Below are 16,625 nucleotides of genomic sequence, written 5' to 3' on the forward strand. Positions count from 1 at the left end.
TTTTGTAAATATTTCTAAAAACATAATTCCACTTTGAAATTATAGGGTATTGTGTGTAGGACAGTGACATAAAAATCTCAATATAATCAATTTTAAATTCAGGCTGTAACACAACAAAATGTTGAAAAGTCAAGGGATGTGAATACTTTCTGAAGGCACTGTATTTTGCAGCGTTTAAAAGTGCTAGGGCCTCCAAGCTGCTATTAGCTTAGTGAAGTAGAAGGAGGAATCTGGTTAAGTTGGGCCATGGAGGAGGATTTCCTCTAACCTCTTCCCACAGCCACTTGAGTGCCATGAGTCTGGCAAGCGAGTCTAAGATTTCTCAAAAGTTCTTATTGATGAAGGGGATCCTAACTGTGTGTTTGAGGTCGAGGGTGGAGTCCACTTGTTCGTTGGAAAGCAGGTTGTGCCACTGAGCCACAGGCCTACGGGGATTGGACAGCATGTCTGCCCAGTGCCTCAGCTGGTTCCCTGCAGCATCACAACCCAGGAAAATCTTCCCTATGGCGTCGTTCCTGGTCAACTTGTCATGGTCCCACACGGAAATCATCAGGTGAACCCTCTGGAGGGAGCAACAGCAGAGAACAGTCACTGCAAACTGTGCTTCTAAAGAGAATGTCCCATAATCTTTTTGTTTAAATGATTTTGCCAACAAAATAACATTATAATGTAAAGAGATGGCCTCTTTTCTGGACCTCCATAGCATGCAGGCTGTTGAGCTTGTAACTGGCCTCATCTTAGCCACATTCTGAGATAAGATCATACTTACTTGAATTTGTTCAAACGACACATCAAACGTAAAGGATTCGTTGAAGTAGGGATTCAGTGTGGACTTTTTAACAGACGTCTTCTTTCTCTTCCACTTCTTCTTGTCCAGAGCTAGCTGCACTTTTACATAGGGATCTACAGTGTACATGAATACAGTAAAGAGTAGTTTGAGCGTCCACTGCCTCACAAATAATACAGTATTATTTGTGATAATCGAAACTGGCCTCAATAATAACGGAATATTATTTGTTTAATGAATAACTTAGGCTGGAATCCAGACCTGTTTTGTGGTAACATTCCACTCTTTGTTTCTCCATGTTACATGTTTGTCGCATGACACTGACTGAGAACAAGGAGTGGAATGTCAGCACAAAACAGGTCTGGATTCCAGGCTAATCATAACTAGCCTCTTCAGCAAAACAACCGCTCAGTCTTCCTCTCAGAGAGCCAGGCTTCCACCTACCTGATGAGCCCCCTTTGTCCATACTCTTTAAGTTCTTGGCTTCCAGGATGACAACAGTCAGCTTGTTAGTGGTGGGGACGTAGCGCAACGAGAAGCAGATCTCCCCCAGAATTTCATCCTGTAATCACATGTGGAAATTCAGTATGTGGGCCTATAGATGTCAAGGCAAAGTAGGCCTATGCCTAGATTTGAGAACTTTGTGATATTCAAATGCTGTTTGAAAAAAAACTTTTGACCTGCACTATTTGGTTCCAGAAATCAAGTAAATCTCCTGACCTCAAACTTGGAGGGTTCTGTCAGGTCTTCCCACTCTTCGATCACATGGTTCCAGTCGATGATTCCGAGCTGAAGCCTCAGTTCTCCGATGATTTCGTGTTTGGAGAATCTATCGAAGTCGAACACTTTCATGACTATGGTGGACTCATTGAGCTCAGCCTTGTCAATCTGGACACAAGATAGTCAGGCACGAATCAAGAGTGGTGCAGAAACACAGACTCACACTGTGTATAGTATGTGAAACAGTTTAAAAACCTCTCAAATTGGTATACTGTCTGGTAATACTGCTATAATAACATGTGTATATTACCCCTCAAATACCTTAAATGTGAAGTGTTCATTGAACACAGGGTTGAGGGTTTTCCTGTAGACCTTAGTCTCGAATGTCTTTGACTTGTTGGGAGTGATGTAGACTTTAACATATGGGTCAGAAGTGCCACTCCGGTCCATGGCTGTCAGAGCTGCAGCCTCTTTGAGCCCCACTGTCAGCTGCAGGGTATGAGAGATGGCAGGATAGTCAAAGATAGTAGGGGAAGATAAGGGTGCCAGGAAAACGCTATATCACTGTATGGTAGAAAAATAAATACACACTGAATTCTACTTCAGTGATATTTTGAAAAAGCAGACATTTCTCTTTATATGTGTGATAATTAATGTCTTGTTTAATCTGTGATCAAAGGAGACCTCTGGTTGTATGGCTTGTGGTGGCTACAGTATTTTGATCAAGTTACAAGTTCAAAAGACTAATTAAGTTAATTCTAACCTCTTGTGCCTTGTATTCCAGAGAATAGAGCAGTCTTCCCCGGTTTTTAGCTGAGCCGTAGCCTGCATCATCCGAGCCATGTTGGACCTGCCCATCAAGAACACTGTCATAGCTTGAACCAGCCAATCACATTCATCGGCCAGCCAACCAATCCTTCAATCAGCGGCCCATCCTAACAGACATAAGGAGCTAAAGCTGCACCTCTACCTCACTCCTTCTTCACAACGGCGACCAGTCTAAACAAAAATAAATGGATAGAATGGAGCAGACGCTCTGCGCTATTCCACCAAGATCTAGCTACGACGACTACTACTCCCAGTACTTACTAGTGATGTAGTCGAGGAACCATTCACCGCTTGTAGATTGATTTGATTGTCCGGCTTCTTTTTTGTCTTTTTCTTGCTCTTGCAGCAGCATTTCGCACAGATGCAGATAATACACACCAAAAACATCAAGACAATGACAGCAAAGATGGCGTAAATGGCCCATCTTGGCACTGAGTAAGACAAAAAAAAAGACAGCCGTTTGTCTCATTGTGACACACATCTGAAGCATGAGACAAGAGCACAGCCAGCAGGATTAAGGAGAGAGGAACTTGTAACAAGGAGAAATGGAGAGCTATTCAAAAATACATTTGCCTTGTATTAATGTGAGTGCAGCAGCCCCTAGCTGCCGAGTCTTGAGAGAGTCAGTGTAGTCAACTTGTCTCACTATGACACACATCTGAAGTATGCAGCAAGAGCACAGCCAGCAAGATTCAGGAGATATAAACTTGTATAATAAGTGAAAATGGAGAGCTAAGAAATGTGTGTTGGGAGTGGAATTAGATATGACACATGGAGACAGGTGCCAAGGCAGGCAGCTCTCCCCTGCCATGGGGGGGTCAGAGGAGGGGGGGGGTAGAGCGAGAGGCGGGGGGATTTAGGGGGTTACTCACAGGGAATCTTGTTCAGTAGTTGGTCTATAAACCCGGGAGCGGCGGTGGTGTGGCTGGCTGTAGTGTTAGGGGTTACGGTGCCCTTAGCTAATGTGGTTGTAGGAAACATGGTGTAGCTGTGACCTAGAATCGAGCGCAAACAGCAAACACAGACAATGAGGAAAAGCAATTTGGTTAGTTCATAGCTCAGGTTGCTACTGTGTTTATTGACACCAACTTCTACTTTAACACAGTTACTGTACTGTTGCTCCTCAGCAGTCTCCTCTGGTAAGATAAAGCACTAATCATTTTCTTTGCCTTAAACCATTTTTGTTAGGTTTACAGATAATTGTTTGGAGATCATAGCTTTGATGTTGAAATTTAAACCAGTGGTGGAAAAAGTACCAAATTGTCATACTTGAGTAAAAGTAAAGATACCTTAATAGAAAATTACTCAAGTAAAAGTGAAAGTCACCTAGCAAAATACTACTTGAGTAAAAGTCTAAAAGTATTTGGTTTTAAATATACTTAAGTATATTAAAAGTATAAATCATTTCACATTCTTTATATTAATCAAACCAGATTAAATGATTTTCTTGTTTTTTATTTATTTACGGATAGCCAGGGGCACACTCCAACACTCAGACATAATTTACAAATTAAGCATTTGTGTTTAGTGAGTCCGCCAGATCAGAGGCAGCAGGGATGACCAGGGATGTTCTCTTAAAAAGTGTGTGAATTGGACCATTTTATGTCCTGCTAAGCATTAAAAATGTAACGAGTACTTTTGGATGTCAGAGAAAATGTAAGGAGTAAAAAGTACATTATTTACTTCAGGAATGTAGTGGAGGAAAAGTAAAACTTGTCAATATTTTTTATAGTAAAGTACAGATACCTAAAGAACAACTTAAGTAGTACTTGAAAGTATTTTTACTTAAGTACTTTACACCACTGGTTTAAATTCAAGTTGTAGCCAACACCCATTCTTTCTTACACACAAAATATTGTGCCTCTGCTTGCAAAAACTTGGTTGCAATGACAGAGGAGAGTGGATACTTAGCCACCACCATTGTTAAACAACTGCATGGTTGAGTGATGACAGCTCCACACAGGCAAATTAAAGCAGGGTGTGCTGCACTCTCTGATAACATCACTTTCTAAATGACCACAGCACGGCGGATTACTTTTCTTTACTTTACATGACGTAAATACATTCATACAGGTGCTTTCCAATTGGAATGTGTCAAAAGTAAGGAACGGTCAATACAAAGAAATTCACACCCATTAGACATTGTCCCTAAAACCCAATACAAGGTGTTTTATACAGTAGCTGCTAGTTCAAAGACACAGTATTTGAGCGTTAGAACAAAGGTAATTAAAAAACAGAGTACCTCAAGAGCTTGTATCACAAGAGCTTGAGTCTTTGTTCACATGAACAAAGCCAACAGCCAAAACATTTTTTTATTAATAGATACCTATATTCTGAGAGAATCAGGTTCTACTTACAATATAGGGAAACGTATATGTAAAAACTATAGTACTCACTGTTTCAGTACCAGCGTAGTTTGTATCCTTATTACTGTAGCCTACTTGAAGACTGTATTACTTTATCATTCACCCATGCAGTTCTCCAGCAAAAGGGAGTTACAGGATTATAACAAATGAGGGGAAGGAAGTCACTTGGCCCGGAAAGCCTGAAAGTGGCGGGATTGGCCCATAAACATTTTGAATAAAGTGTTTGATCAAGAAGTGGTCTCATGTGGAAGATAAATAGCTATTCTTCTGCTAGACCAATACATGCATTTCACATAGTTCATTGCTAAGCAAAGAAAGGTAATCTCAGTTAGGGCGTAGCCTTCAATATTGTCCTGCAGTATCACACTTTCATTTACAATAAAATGTTTGAGTAAATTATGTTACCGATGATTTTTACTAGTATTAAACAGCTCAATAAACTGTGTATTCTGGTTACAAAAATCTTTCTGTAATGGTGATTGAGTGGGTTACTTCTAAATGTGTAAATATCACACTGGTAAATTGATTTACTCACCTTTTCTCCAATGATAATTGACACGTTTGTTTCCAGAAATGTGAAATCCAATGATGTGTCTAGTCTACTTCTTGATCCCAATCATCCCTTCCCTCCATTTTGTTACAACTTGTAAATGATAGGGAGCTTTAATGTATTTCCTCAACACACTATCACGCCTCATGTACACACAGTGACACCACCGTGTGTGTGTGTGTGTGTGTGTGCGTGCGTGCGTGCGTGCGCGTGCGCATGTGCGCGTGTGTGCGTGTCAGGGAACACGTACAGCATTGGAATGTTTGGTTCCACCTCAGGATTAGAGAAGAGAACAGTAGAACAGTAGAACAGTAGTCTGGATATGTTGTATAAACATGGGATGAACCAATACTACAGTAAGGTATCATATTCCATCTTGAAATGAAACCAAGGTTAAAAACACAAACATTTGCATTGACATAGGAAGTTGCCTAGACTAAACCGGTTCAGTTACAACAAAGTAACATCGGTCCCTCCATGAGTCAATAGTCAACCCCTCCATCGTCTGTTTATTGAGCAAATAACTATTGATATTTATCTCCAATCAGATTCAATCTACATGTGCTCTATAGATGGAGCTCTCTGACTTATATTCATGTTGAAAGTTGTCATGCATTTATAAAAATACATATTTAAATAGTTGCTAATAATAATCTGAGCTTCCGCTGAGGCTATATGGTTTCCATAACAAATCCAATCAAATATTAGGACTCTTATCAATAAGGTTTAGCTGTAGTTTTTCTTAATATTCATTTTGGAGTACAAATATGACCTTGATTATAATAATATTCGTTTTTAGGGGATAACTTGTGTAGTTTTGCTTGTCCTACTACTCCTGTGCAGCAGATGGCAGTATTGGTTCAGTATCTTTTTCTCTCAGTACGGAAAAACACTGTAGCACGGCAAACAAGGTATGGCAATCTGATGTGGGATATACAGTATATAAAGGCGATCCAAGCACCGTTCCAAATGATTCCTTATTCTGCATAATTTGTTCCTCACATGTTGAAGTTTGTCATTATAGCCTATTCAAAAAGACCATTGTGCACAAATGCCTATTCGTGAGTCTATTGACATTTTACTTTTGTTTACATAAAAAAAACTTGGAGTATGAGATTGTTTGGTTTTTTTTTTTTTTTCACTCTCTTCCGTATTATCAAGATGGATGGTTTCAATGGTGTGCAATCCCGATTAGGGTTGAAGGGCAGGAACCCAGTTACCGAGATTTATCGCCCAAAACCACTCCCTTTTCCCAATATAAATAACTGCGAGAAACCGGTAAATTATCATAAATTATTCATATGAACAGCATGACGTGAAACGAAACTGTTAAATTATATGTGATGCCTAAATCTGGATTCTCGTTGACCAGACTTTCAATTTCATCTGGAAAAATCGTACACATAATATTAGGAAATATGTCGTTATGAACACATGGAAATAGTGGTCTCAATTTTTGGGGGGATTTTTCTACATTGAATAAGACTTTTAAGATACATTGGGCTAAACATTTCTTAAAGAATCCAACTTCAAGTTGGAATTTCATCCCTCATTATATCTTCTTCCGTTTTGGTGGCTTCAAATGTATGTTATTTTGTAACTATAACATTGATAAGATTCCTACAAAAGTATCTGCTTTTCATAGACAAGTATTCTTAATGTGGTCATTAATATATGAACATAATTTTTCCTCACATAGATATTTCATTTGGAACAATAAAGATATTTTGTATAGAATCAAGTCTTCATTTTTTAAGAACTGGTTTAATAATCATATCCTACTGGTGAGTCAACTTTTTAATGAAGAAGGATTGTTACTCAATTATGAGGAATTTTTATCTCGTTACAATATCCCTGTTACACCTACTGTTGAGAGTTCGCCATAGTCTTTGATGCTATTCCATCATGTTGTTTAGAGTTGTAACCAGACCTCACCTTGAGCTGCCCTCGCTTAATCCAGTTGACTCTCCAATAGGAAACGTGTGTTTCTCCTTGCTCCCTCAGAACAACATATCCATAGTGCTTTATTTCAAAGGGATATTGTATCTATTCCTTATGTCACAATTTACTGGAATACATTTGTCTATAATGCTACACTACAGGACTGTTTTGCTAGCACAGACTGGAATATGTTCCAGGATTTATCCAATGGCATTGAGGAAAACATCACGTCAGTCATCGGCTTCATCAATAAGTGCATCGATGACGTCATCCCCACAGTGACTGTACGAACATATCCCAACCAGAAGCCATGGATTACAGGCAACATCCGCATCGAGCTAAAAGCTAGAGCTGCCACTTTCAAGGAGCGGGAGACTAATCTGGACACTTATAAGAAATCCCGCTATGCCCTCAGACGAACCATCAAACAAGCAAAGCGTCAATACAGGATTAAGATTGAATCCTACTACACCGGCTCTGACACTCGTCGGATGTGGCAGGGCTTGAAAACTATTACAGACTGCAAAGGGAAACCCAGCCATGAGCTGCCCAGTGACACGAGCCTACCAGACAAGCTTAATGCCTTTTATGATCACTTCGAGGCAAGCAACACTGAAGCATGCACAAGAGCACCAGCTGCTCTGGATGACTGTGTGATAACGCTCTCGGTAGCCGATGTGAACAAAACCTTTAAACAGGTCAACATTCACAAAGCCGCTGGGCCAGATGGATTACCAGGATGGGTACTCAAAGCATATGCGGACCAACTGTCAAGTGTCTTCACTGACATTTTCAACCTCTCCCTGACCGAGTCTGTAATACCTACATGTTTCAAGCAGACCACCATTGTCCCTGTGCCCAAGGAAGCAAAGGTAACCTGCCTAAATGATTACCGCCCCGCGGCACTCATGTCGGTAGCCATGAAGTGCTTTGGTAGGCTGGTCATGGATCATATCAACAGCATCCTCCCAGACACCCTAGACCTACTACAATTCGCATACCGCACCAACAGATCCACAGATGACGCAATCTCAATCGCACTCCACACTGCCCTTTCTCACCTGTTCAAAAGGAACACCTATGTGAGAATGCTGTTCATTGACTACAGCTCAGCGTTCAACACCATAGTGCCCACAAAGCTCATCAGTAAGCTAAGAACTCTGGGACTAAACACCTCCCTCTACAACTGGATCTTGGACCTTCTGACGGGCCGCCCCCAGGTGGTAAGAGTAGGCAACAACTGATCCTTAACACTGGGACCCCTCAGGGGTGTGTACTTAGTCCCCTCCTGTATTCCCTGTTCACCCACGACTGCGTGGCCAAACACGACTCCAACACCATCATTAAGTTTGCTGACGACACAACAGTGGTAGGCCTGATCACCGACAATGATGAGACGGCCTATAGGGAGGAGGTCAGAGAACTGGTAGTGTGGTGCCAGGACAACAACCTCTTCCTCAATGTGAGCAAGACAAAGGAGCTGATTGTGGACTACAGGAAAAGGCGGGCCGAACAGGCCCCCATTAACATTGACGGGGCTGTAGTGGAGCGGGTCGAGAGTTTCAAGCTCCTTGGTGTCCACATCACCAACGAACTATCATGGTCTAAACACACCAAGACAGTCGTGAAGAGGGCACGACAAAACCTTTTCCCCCTCAGGAGACTGAAAAGATTTGGCATGGGTCTCAAAAGGTTCTACAGCGGCACCATCGAGAGCATCCTGACCGGTTGCATCACCGCCTGGTATGGCAACTGCTCGGCATCTGACCGTAAGGCACTACAGAGGGTAGTGCGAACGGCCCAGTACATCACTGGGGCCAAGCTTCCTGCCATCCAGGACCTATATAACAGGCGGTGTCAGAGGAAAGCCCAGAAAATTGTCAGAGACTGCACACTGACTCGGTACCAGTGCCCCCTGTATATAGCCTCGTTATTGTTATTCTTATTGTGTTACTTTTTATTATTACTTTTTATTTTAGCCTACTTGGCAAATATTTCTTCTTCTTGAACTGTACTGTTGGTTGAGAACACGTAAGTAAGCATATCACTGTAAAGTCTACACTTGTATTTGGCGCATGTGGCAAATAAAGTTTGATTTGATTTTGATTTGATAATATCTGTTGGAAAAAAGTATGGTTATTACCAAACAAATACCTGCTTTGTCAAAGAGGTCTCTTTCAGAATGATCCATAAGTATTATCGTGCAAATCATTACCTGAAGAAATTCAAAAAAGACATTAACATTAACAATACTTTTTGTGTTGAGCATCCAGAAACAGTTTTGCATTTATTTTGGCATTGTCTACATGTAAAGAAATTATGGCAAGATAATTATAGTTTTATAATTGTTAATATTGTTGATGACTTTTGTTTATTATGGGAGAAAGTGCTGGTCGGTTTCCTTAGCTATAATAAGGTTAAAGAAAAACAATTTGTCCTCATACATCTAATAGGGGTAAATTCACTAATTGAGCAGTACATTAGGACCATTCTACAATATTTTAATAAGAAAGCTGTTAAAACAATCAATATGTGTGTATCATTTAAATTCTTTGTATAATCTGTAATTTGTTGTACCCCTTAGCACATGTTATCATTGTCTGTGTAAGGGTCGACGCTGGTAGAGACAGGTAGCAGGTACATGGAGGGAACATTTAATGGCGACGGACATGGAAGTAAACACATATCAACATTAATGCAGACACGGGGAACAAACGTGGGAGCAGACAGTTATAGACGGGGCAATAAACAAAGGGAAGGAGTCCAGGTGAGTCCAATGAGCTTTCCTGCGCGTAATGATGGTGACAGGTGTGCATGATGAAGGGCAGCCCTCGAGCGCCAGAGAGGGAGCAGGCGTGACAGTCTGTTTTTTTATACTTATTGTATGTATGTGTACTGGTGTTTCTCCAATAATGGTCAATCATCCAAAATACATTATCCCGTTAAGATGGATATTGGCATATACTGTATATAGATGTCCTAGCCTACCTCTTTCAGGAAATACATTCAATGCCGTATTAGCCTTATATTTAGGTAATGAATGATGGGCTATGCATAATAAGCTTCTAATTTGTAGCCTCTATATCTTGCGCAATACGCACACCACCTGTGCTCCGCTGACCTCTCTCCTTTTAAAAAAAGCTCCTTAGCTCTTTGAGTCCCATGCAAGATAAGCTAGACTAGAATAGCTTGCTGGTCATTTTTTGTGTGCATTTCTTATACCAATAGACTATTCAAAGAGGGATGCAAGCTCTTGTTTGCTGAATGTTAAATACAGCAGCCAATAGATCTCACGGGTAGTTTGAAAGAAGGGTGAACGCGCGATGGCCCGTAGGCTATAGCATTTATTTATTCAGACCCATAACCATTCAATCTTCGTGAAGAGAAGTGGAAGCTGTCTGCATCTAATTCTAGTCTTATATTATGCAAGCATGTCGTTAGAATTATGAAGATAAGGATAACGAAACGTATTTAATTGAACTGTTGAAAGCGAGGAACGAATGAAGCAACAATAGAGAGAGAAAGAGGACGTAGGCTATAATATTAGGGGAAATATTGTAAAAGATATATATATATATTACTACGCCTACTAATTATAGAAATAGGCCCTATTATAATTCGAAATTTAAATCAAATTCGCATGTGCTGCACCAGAATTGCATGTTCTCTCCCGACTTGCTCATGGTTTGAACGAGGAGCGTAATTCCAGTCCATATAATACAATATAAAACAATACACTAGGCCCACAGTAATACAGTTCACACTCAGAAAGATTAGCCTACTGGAGTTTGTGACATTTATTTACCCAAGAGAGCATATACAGTTGAAGTCAGAAGTTTACATACAATGAGGTTGGAGTCATTAAAACTCGTTTTTCAACCTCTCCACAAATTTCTTTGGTTAGGACATCTACTTTGTGCATGACACAAGTCATTTTTCCAACAGTTGTTTACAGACAGATTATTTCACTTATAATTCACTGTATCACAATTCCAGTGGGTCAGAAGTTTACGTACTCTAAGTTGACTGTGCCTTTAAACAGCTTGGAAAATTCCAGAAAGTGATGTCATGGTTTTAGAAGCTTCTGATAGGCTCATTTACATAATTTGAGTCAATTGGAGGTGTACCTGCAGATGTATTTCAAGGCCTGCCTTGAAACTCAGTGCCTCTTTGCTTGACATCATGGGAAAATCAAAATAAATCAGCCAAGACTTCAGAAAATAAATTGAAGACCTCCACAAGTCTGGTTCATCCTTGGGAGCAATTTCCAAACACCTGAAGGTACCACGTTCATCTGTACAAACAATAGTACGCAAGTATAAACACCATGGGACCACGAAGCCATCATACCGCTCAGGAAGGAGACGTGTTCTGTCTCCTAGAGATGAACGTACTTTGGTGCGAAAAGTGCAAATCAATCCCAGAACAACGGCAAAGGACCTTGTGAAGATGCTGGAAAACAGGTACAAAAGTATCTATAGCCACAGTAAAACGAGTCCTATTTCGACATAACCCGAAAGACCGCTCAGCAAGGAAGAAGACACTTCTCCAAAACCGCCTTAACTTCTTTGGGATAGGGGGCAGTATTTTCACGGCCGGATAAAAAACATACCTGATTTAATCTGGTTACTACTCCTGCCCAGAAACTAGAATATGCATATAATTAGTAGATTTGGATGGAAAACACTCTAAAGTTTCTAAAACTGTTTGAATGGTGTCTGTGAGTATAACATAACTCATATGGCAGGCCAAAACCTGAGAAGATTCCATGCAGGAAGTGCCCTGTCTGACAATTTGTTGTCCTTCTGTTACATCTCTATCGAAATTACAGCATCTGTGCTGTAACGTGACACTTTCTAAGGCTTCCATTGGCTCTCTAAAGCTGCCAGGAAGTGGAATGGGGTGTCTGCTGTCTCTGGGCAAAGTATAGGAGCAGAGTTTGTAAGTGGTCAGCCTGGGGACAGTGAGACTAGAGATGCGCTGTCACGAGAACTCGCCATGTTTTTCTTTCTCTCTTTGAATGAATACAACGTTGCCCGGTTGGAATATTATCGCTATTTTACGAGAAAAATAGTGTAAAAATTTATCTTAAACAGCGTTTGACATGCTTCTAAGTACGGTAATGGAATATTTTGACATTTTTTGTCACGAAATGCGCTCGCGCGTTACCCTTCGGATAGTGACCTGAACGCACGAACAAAACAGAGGTATTTGGATATAACTATGGATTATTTGGAACCAAAACAGCATTTGTTGTTGAAGTAGAAGTCCTGGGAGTGCATTCTGACGAAGAACAGCAAAGGTAATCCAATTTTTCTAATAGTAATTCTGAGTTTAGGTGACCCCGAAGTTGGCGGATGTCAAAATAGCTAGCCGTGATGGCCGAGCTATGTACTCAGAATATTGCAAAATAGCTTTCGCCGAAAAGCTATTTTAAAATCGGACATAGCGATTGCATAAAGGAGTTCTGTATCTATAATTCTTAAAATAATTGTTTTGTATTTTGTCAACGTTTATCATGAGTAATTTAGTAAATTCACCGGAAGTTTTCGGAAGTTTTATGCTAGTTCTGAACATCACATGCTTATGTAAAAAGCTGTTTTTGATATAAATATGAACTTGATTGAACAAAACATGCATGTATTGTATAACATAATGTCCTAGGAGTGTCATCTGATGAAGATCGTCAAAGGGTAGTTCTTCATTTAGCTGTGTTTTGGGTTTTATTGACACATGTCCTTGCTTGGAAAATGGCTGTGTGATTATTTTTGTCTATGTACTCTCCTAACATAATCTAATGTTTTGCTTTCGCTGTAAAGCCTTTTTGAAATCGGACAATGTGGTTACATCAAGGAGAAGTGTATCTTTTAAAATGGTGTAAAATAGTTGTATGTTTGAGAAAGTCGAATTATGACATTTTGTTGTTTTTGAATTTGCCTCCCTGATATTTCATGCTAGCGTCCCACGTAGCCCATAGAAGTTAATGATAATGCAGATGATTTTCCCAAGGTTGCTGTTGACCCCCGGTAGTTATTGGGGTCAAATTTGTCTCCACTTTTGTGGATTGGGGTGATCAGTCTTTGGTTCCGAATATTGGAGAAGATGCCAGAGCTGAGGATGATGTTAAAGAGTTTAAGTATAGCCATTTGGAATTTGTGGTCTTTATACCTTATCATTTAGGATACCATCAACCCCACAGGCCTTTTTGGGTTGGAGGGTTTGTATTTTGTCCTGTAGTTCATTCAATGTAATTGGAGAATCCAGTGGGTTATGGTAGTCTTTAATAGTTGATTCTAATATTTGTATTTGATCGTGTATATGTTTTTATTGTTTGTTATAGAGCCAAAAATATTGGAGAAGTGGTTTATCCATACATCTCCGTTTTGGATAAATAACTGTTTGCGTTGTTGTTTGTTTAGAGTTAAAAAATGTCGACGTCCTGTATCACATGGAGGGGGTCACCACGATGTCATGATTGATGGCAGACCGATGGGGAGAAGATACTGGATATTTTTCTGTTAGATTTTCAGATCAACTTTTTTTTGCAAGCTTTTTGGCTCCAGTTTAACATATTTCACTGGCACGTTTATCATTCATCATTCATACAACAGCTGCCACCTTCAGTATATCATTGAAGCAACTGCTTAAACAGATTGTACAAATTAAACAATCAAGATTAACATAATATTTCAATATTAATTTACACAACAAAGTAAAAATATTGTATAAACTCCAAGAGCAGAAGCACAAAATGCATTCTGAATGACACATATTCTTCCTCAGGTGGAGCGGTGCATGATAATAATTAGGTGGGTGCTTATATTTGTCCAGTTTCACACAAGTGTGTTTTATATGTATGCGTGAATTGGAAATGTGATTTTTGCATATCCCAACTGTCAGGTGCGTCGTAAAAAGTGGACCAAAACGCAGCGGGTGCAGTGGTCATCTTCTTCTTTTATTTTAATAAACATGAACACTTAACAAAAATAACAAACAACGACAAAAAACAGTCCTGTAAGGCTACACAGCTATACATGGAACAACTACCCACAAAACCCATGGAAAAACACCCCTACTAAATAGGACCTTCAATTAGAGGCAATGAGGAATAGCTGCCTCCAATTGAAGGTCAACCCAATAAACTAAACATAGAAATAGAAGAACCAGAACAAACATAGAAATACAATAACATAGAACATAACCCCCCCAAAAACCGAAACACACAAAACAAACACACCCCTGCCACGTCCTGACCAACTACAATAACAAAATGACCCCTTTACTGGTCAGGACGTGACACCAACTCCCCCTGACAGACCCTCTGAGAGTGAGGTCACAGCGAGGGATCAGCCATTATTGATGGCGACCATGGAGCAATTAGGGTTAAATGCCTTGCTCAAGGGCACATTGACACATTTTTCACCTAGTTGGCTTGGGGATTTGAACCAGCATCATTTTGGTTGATGTCCCAACACTCTTAACTGCTAGGTTGCCTGCCGCCGGCATAGTCTACATCAATAAGAATTAGCTTAGCTTCAATATTTGAACCTGTGAATTAGCCTCAGGTAGGTAATGTGTTGGATGACAGGAGTGACAAGTACACAGAAACAAGCAAACAATGATTTGTATAAACTTCTCTCAGGAGAGACGCTATCCAGTGTATGGATCCTTACTCTACTGTCCAACGCCACAGCAGTGGTAGAGAAGCCATCAGAATTTGCATTGACAACAACCACAAGAAAGACTCAAAATGAAGATTTTATATCTCTGTGCGTTAGCAGCATGTGCGTGGACGTCCGAGTCACTCATACGGTATGATACACAGAAGATGTGTTTTTAATAGCATTTTTAGTTCATTTATAAAACTTCATTATTAACTGCATTATTAACTGCATTAGTAATGTGTGGTTTGCAACTGCACATTACCTAAATTATGCAGTAATTCTATATGAATTATGTAGTGATAAAAAGAGATTGCTGCAGATCTATATAAAAGTATACTGCTTAAAACATTATTACTAGTCTAGAGACCTTTTTCGTTCATACTTAGTGAAGGCTCGACAAAGGTCCTAGAGGCACTGAGAAGATCCTTATGTCCTGTGTACCTTTTTTGTTTATTTTGCTATCCAGTATACCCCTCACAAAGTGTAACTCCTTGAGACAATCTATGTCTGACTCAGAGAGGGATTTCAGTCGTCTATTCCATGATTCCTACTCCGACAACTTTGACGACGATGACGCCAGTGGGTCCAGCAAAGTGGCTCTGAGGAACTATGTTGATGTAAGGGTCTGCTCGCCTTATAAGTCCTATAAGTCGTATAAGTCCTATAAAATTCTTATTTAATTTGCACAGTAAGTGGCCTTATGCACAGTAACTCAAGTCATACTTCACCCATTATGCATTACTCATTATGCATTGGTTTTGATATATCTTCTTCATCGTTGATGTGATTGTGTCTTCAGGCTCAGTTCTATGGAGAGATTAGTTTAGGAACCCCACCTCAAATGTTCAGGGTGACCTTTGACACTGGATCCAACAATCTCTGGGTGCCCTCTTCCAAGTGCTCCGTCGCTGACATCACATGCTGTAAGTCTCTCATCATGCACTGTGCACATGGGTAGCATTTTCTCAGACTATTCCCTGTAGCATATACACTTAAAGTACAAAACATGTTTACTGTAGGATTATCATGTATATTATATGTTACTGCAATGTAATGTTAGCACAGTCAGAGTATAGGAAAGTTAAAGGCGTATGGAAATATACACTGAGTGTACAAAACATTAAGAACACTGCTCTTTCCATGACAGACTGACCAGGTGAATCCAGGTGAAAACTATGATCCCTTATTGATGTCATATTTTAAAACCACTTCAATCAGTGCAGATGAAGGGGAGGAGACAGGCTAAAGAAGGACTTTTAAGCCTTGAGACAATTTAGATATAGGTTGTGTATGTGTGCCATTCAGAGGGTGAATGGGCAAGACAAAATATTTAAGTGCCTTTGAACAGGGCATGGTAGTAGGTGCTAGGCACATCGGTTTGAGTTTGTCAAGAACTGCAATGCTGCTGGGTTTTTCATGCTCAACAGTTTCCTGTGTGTATCAAGAATGGTCCAGCACCCAAAGGACATCCAGCCAACTTGACATAACTATGAGAAGCATTGGAGTCAACATGGGCCAGCATCCCTGTGGAACGCTTTCAACACCTTGTAGAGTCCATGCCCTGATGAATTGAGGCTGTTCTGAGGGCAAAAGGGGGTGCAACTCAATAATAGGAAGGTGTTTCTAATGTTTTGCACACTCAGTGTAAATTTGAAGTAAATGGATATAAGGTTTAAAAATAAAGATAGAGAGAGTTAAGAGTTAAAACCCAAGGCTGATCATGTATGTTAATACTAGGAATAAACATGAGAATTGTGACTTCCTGTCTT

General features: G+C 40.1%; 2 protein-coding genes across 4 annotated transcripts in view; one reads left to right on the top strand and one right to left on the bottom strand.

The window, feature by feature from the left end:
- LOC115192716 (synaptotagmin-1) lies at positions 1 to 5,386 on the bottom strand. 2 transcript variants are annotated; one of them, XM_029751503.1, is made up of 9 exons: positions 5,237 to 5,386; positions 3,208 to 3,330; positions 2,597 to 2,766; positions 2,271 to 2,357; positions 1,829 to 1,996; positions 1,508 to 1,675; positions 1,232 to 1,349; positions 770 to 903; positions 1 to 562 (listed from the first exon to the last, which is right to left on the bottom strand). In XM_029751503.1, exons 2-9 carry the CDS (start codon positions 3,314 to 3,316, stop codon positions 323 to 325), a joined length of 1,194 nt encoding a protein of 397 aa, XP_029607363.1. In that variant the 5' UTR covers positions 3,317 to 3,330; positions 5,237 to 5,386; the 3' UTR covers positions 1 to 322. The 2 variants fall into 2 exon arrangements, with proteins under 2 accessions (XP_029607363.1, XP_029607364.1); XM_029751504.1 differs by lacking the exon at positions 5,237 to 5,386 and adding an exon at positions 4,732 to 5,190.
- LOC115192717 (cathepsin D) overlaps positions 3,326 to 16,625 on the top strand; it is a 26,350-nt gene continuing 13,050 nt past the window's right edge. The window contains exons 1-3 of one of the 2 annotated variants that reach the window (XM_029751507.1): positions 3,326 to 3,474; positions 15,323 to 15,473; positions 15,656 to 15,779. In XM_029751507.1, the coding sequence (XP_029607367.1) occupies positions 15,360 to 15,473; positions 15,656 to 15,779 (238 nt within the window). In that variant the 5' untranslated portion in view covers positions 3,326 to 3,474; positions 15,323 to 15,359. Of the gene's footprint in view, positions 3,475 to 14,845; positions 15,005 to 15,322; positions 15,474 to 15,655; positions 15,780 to 16,625 lie in introns of those variants that run through there. The other variant, XM_029751505.1, reaches the window with a different exon arrangement.

Source organism: Salmo trutta, chromosome 4 (assembly GCF_901001165.1).
Source record: "Salmo trutta chromosome 4, fSalTru1.1, whole genome shotgun sequence".
In the NCBI taxonomy this organism is placed as follows: domain Eukaryota; kingdom Metazoa; phylum Chordata; class Actinopteri; order Salmoniformes; family Salmonidae; genus Salmo; species Salmo trutta.

Bases quoted from the DNA above. Each gene is read 5' to 3' on its own strand.
- LOC115192716 (XM_029751503.1), bottom strand. From the start codon at position 3,316: ATGTTTCCTACAACCACATTAGCTAAGGGCACCGTAACCCCTAACACT. The intron at 1,997-2,270 runs GTTAGAATTAAC...CATACCCTGCAG, and splicing joins TGGAATACAAGGCACAAGAG to CTGACAGTGGGGCTCAAAGA. The intron at 904-1,231 runs GTAGGTGGAAGC...TGTACACTGTAG, and splicing joins GGACAAAGGGGGCTCATCAG to ATCCCTATGTAAAAGTGCAG.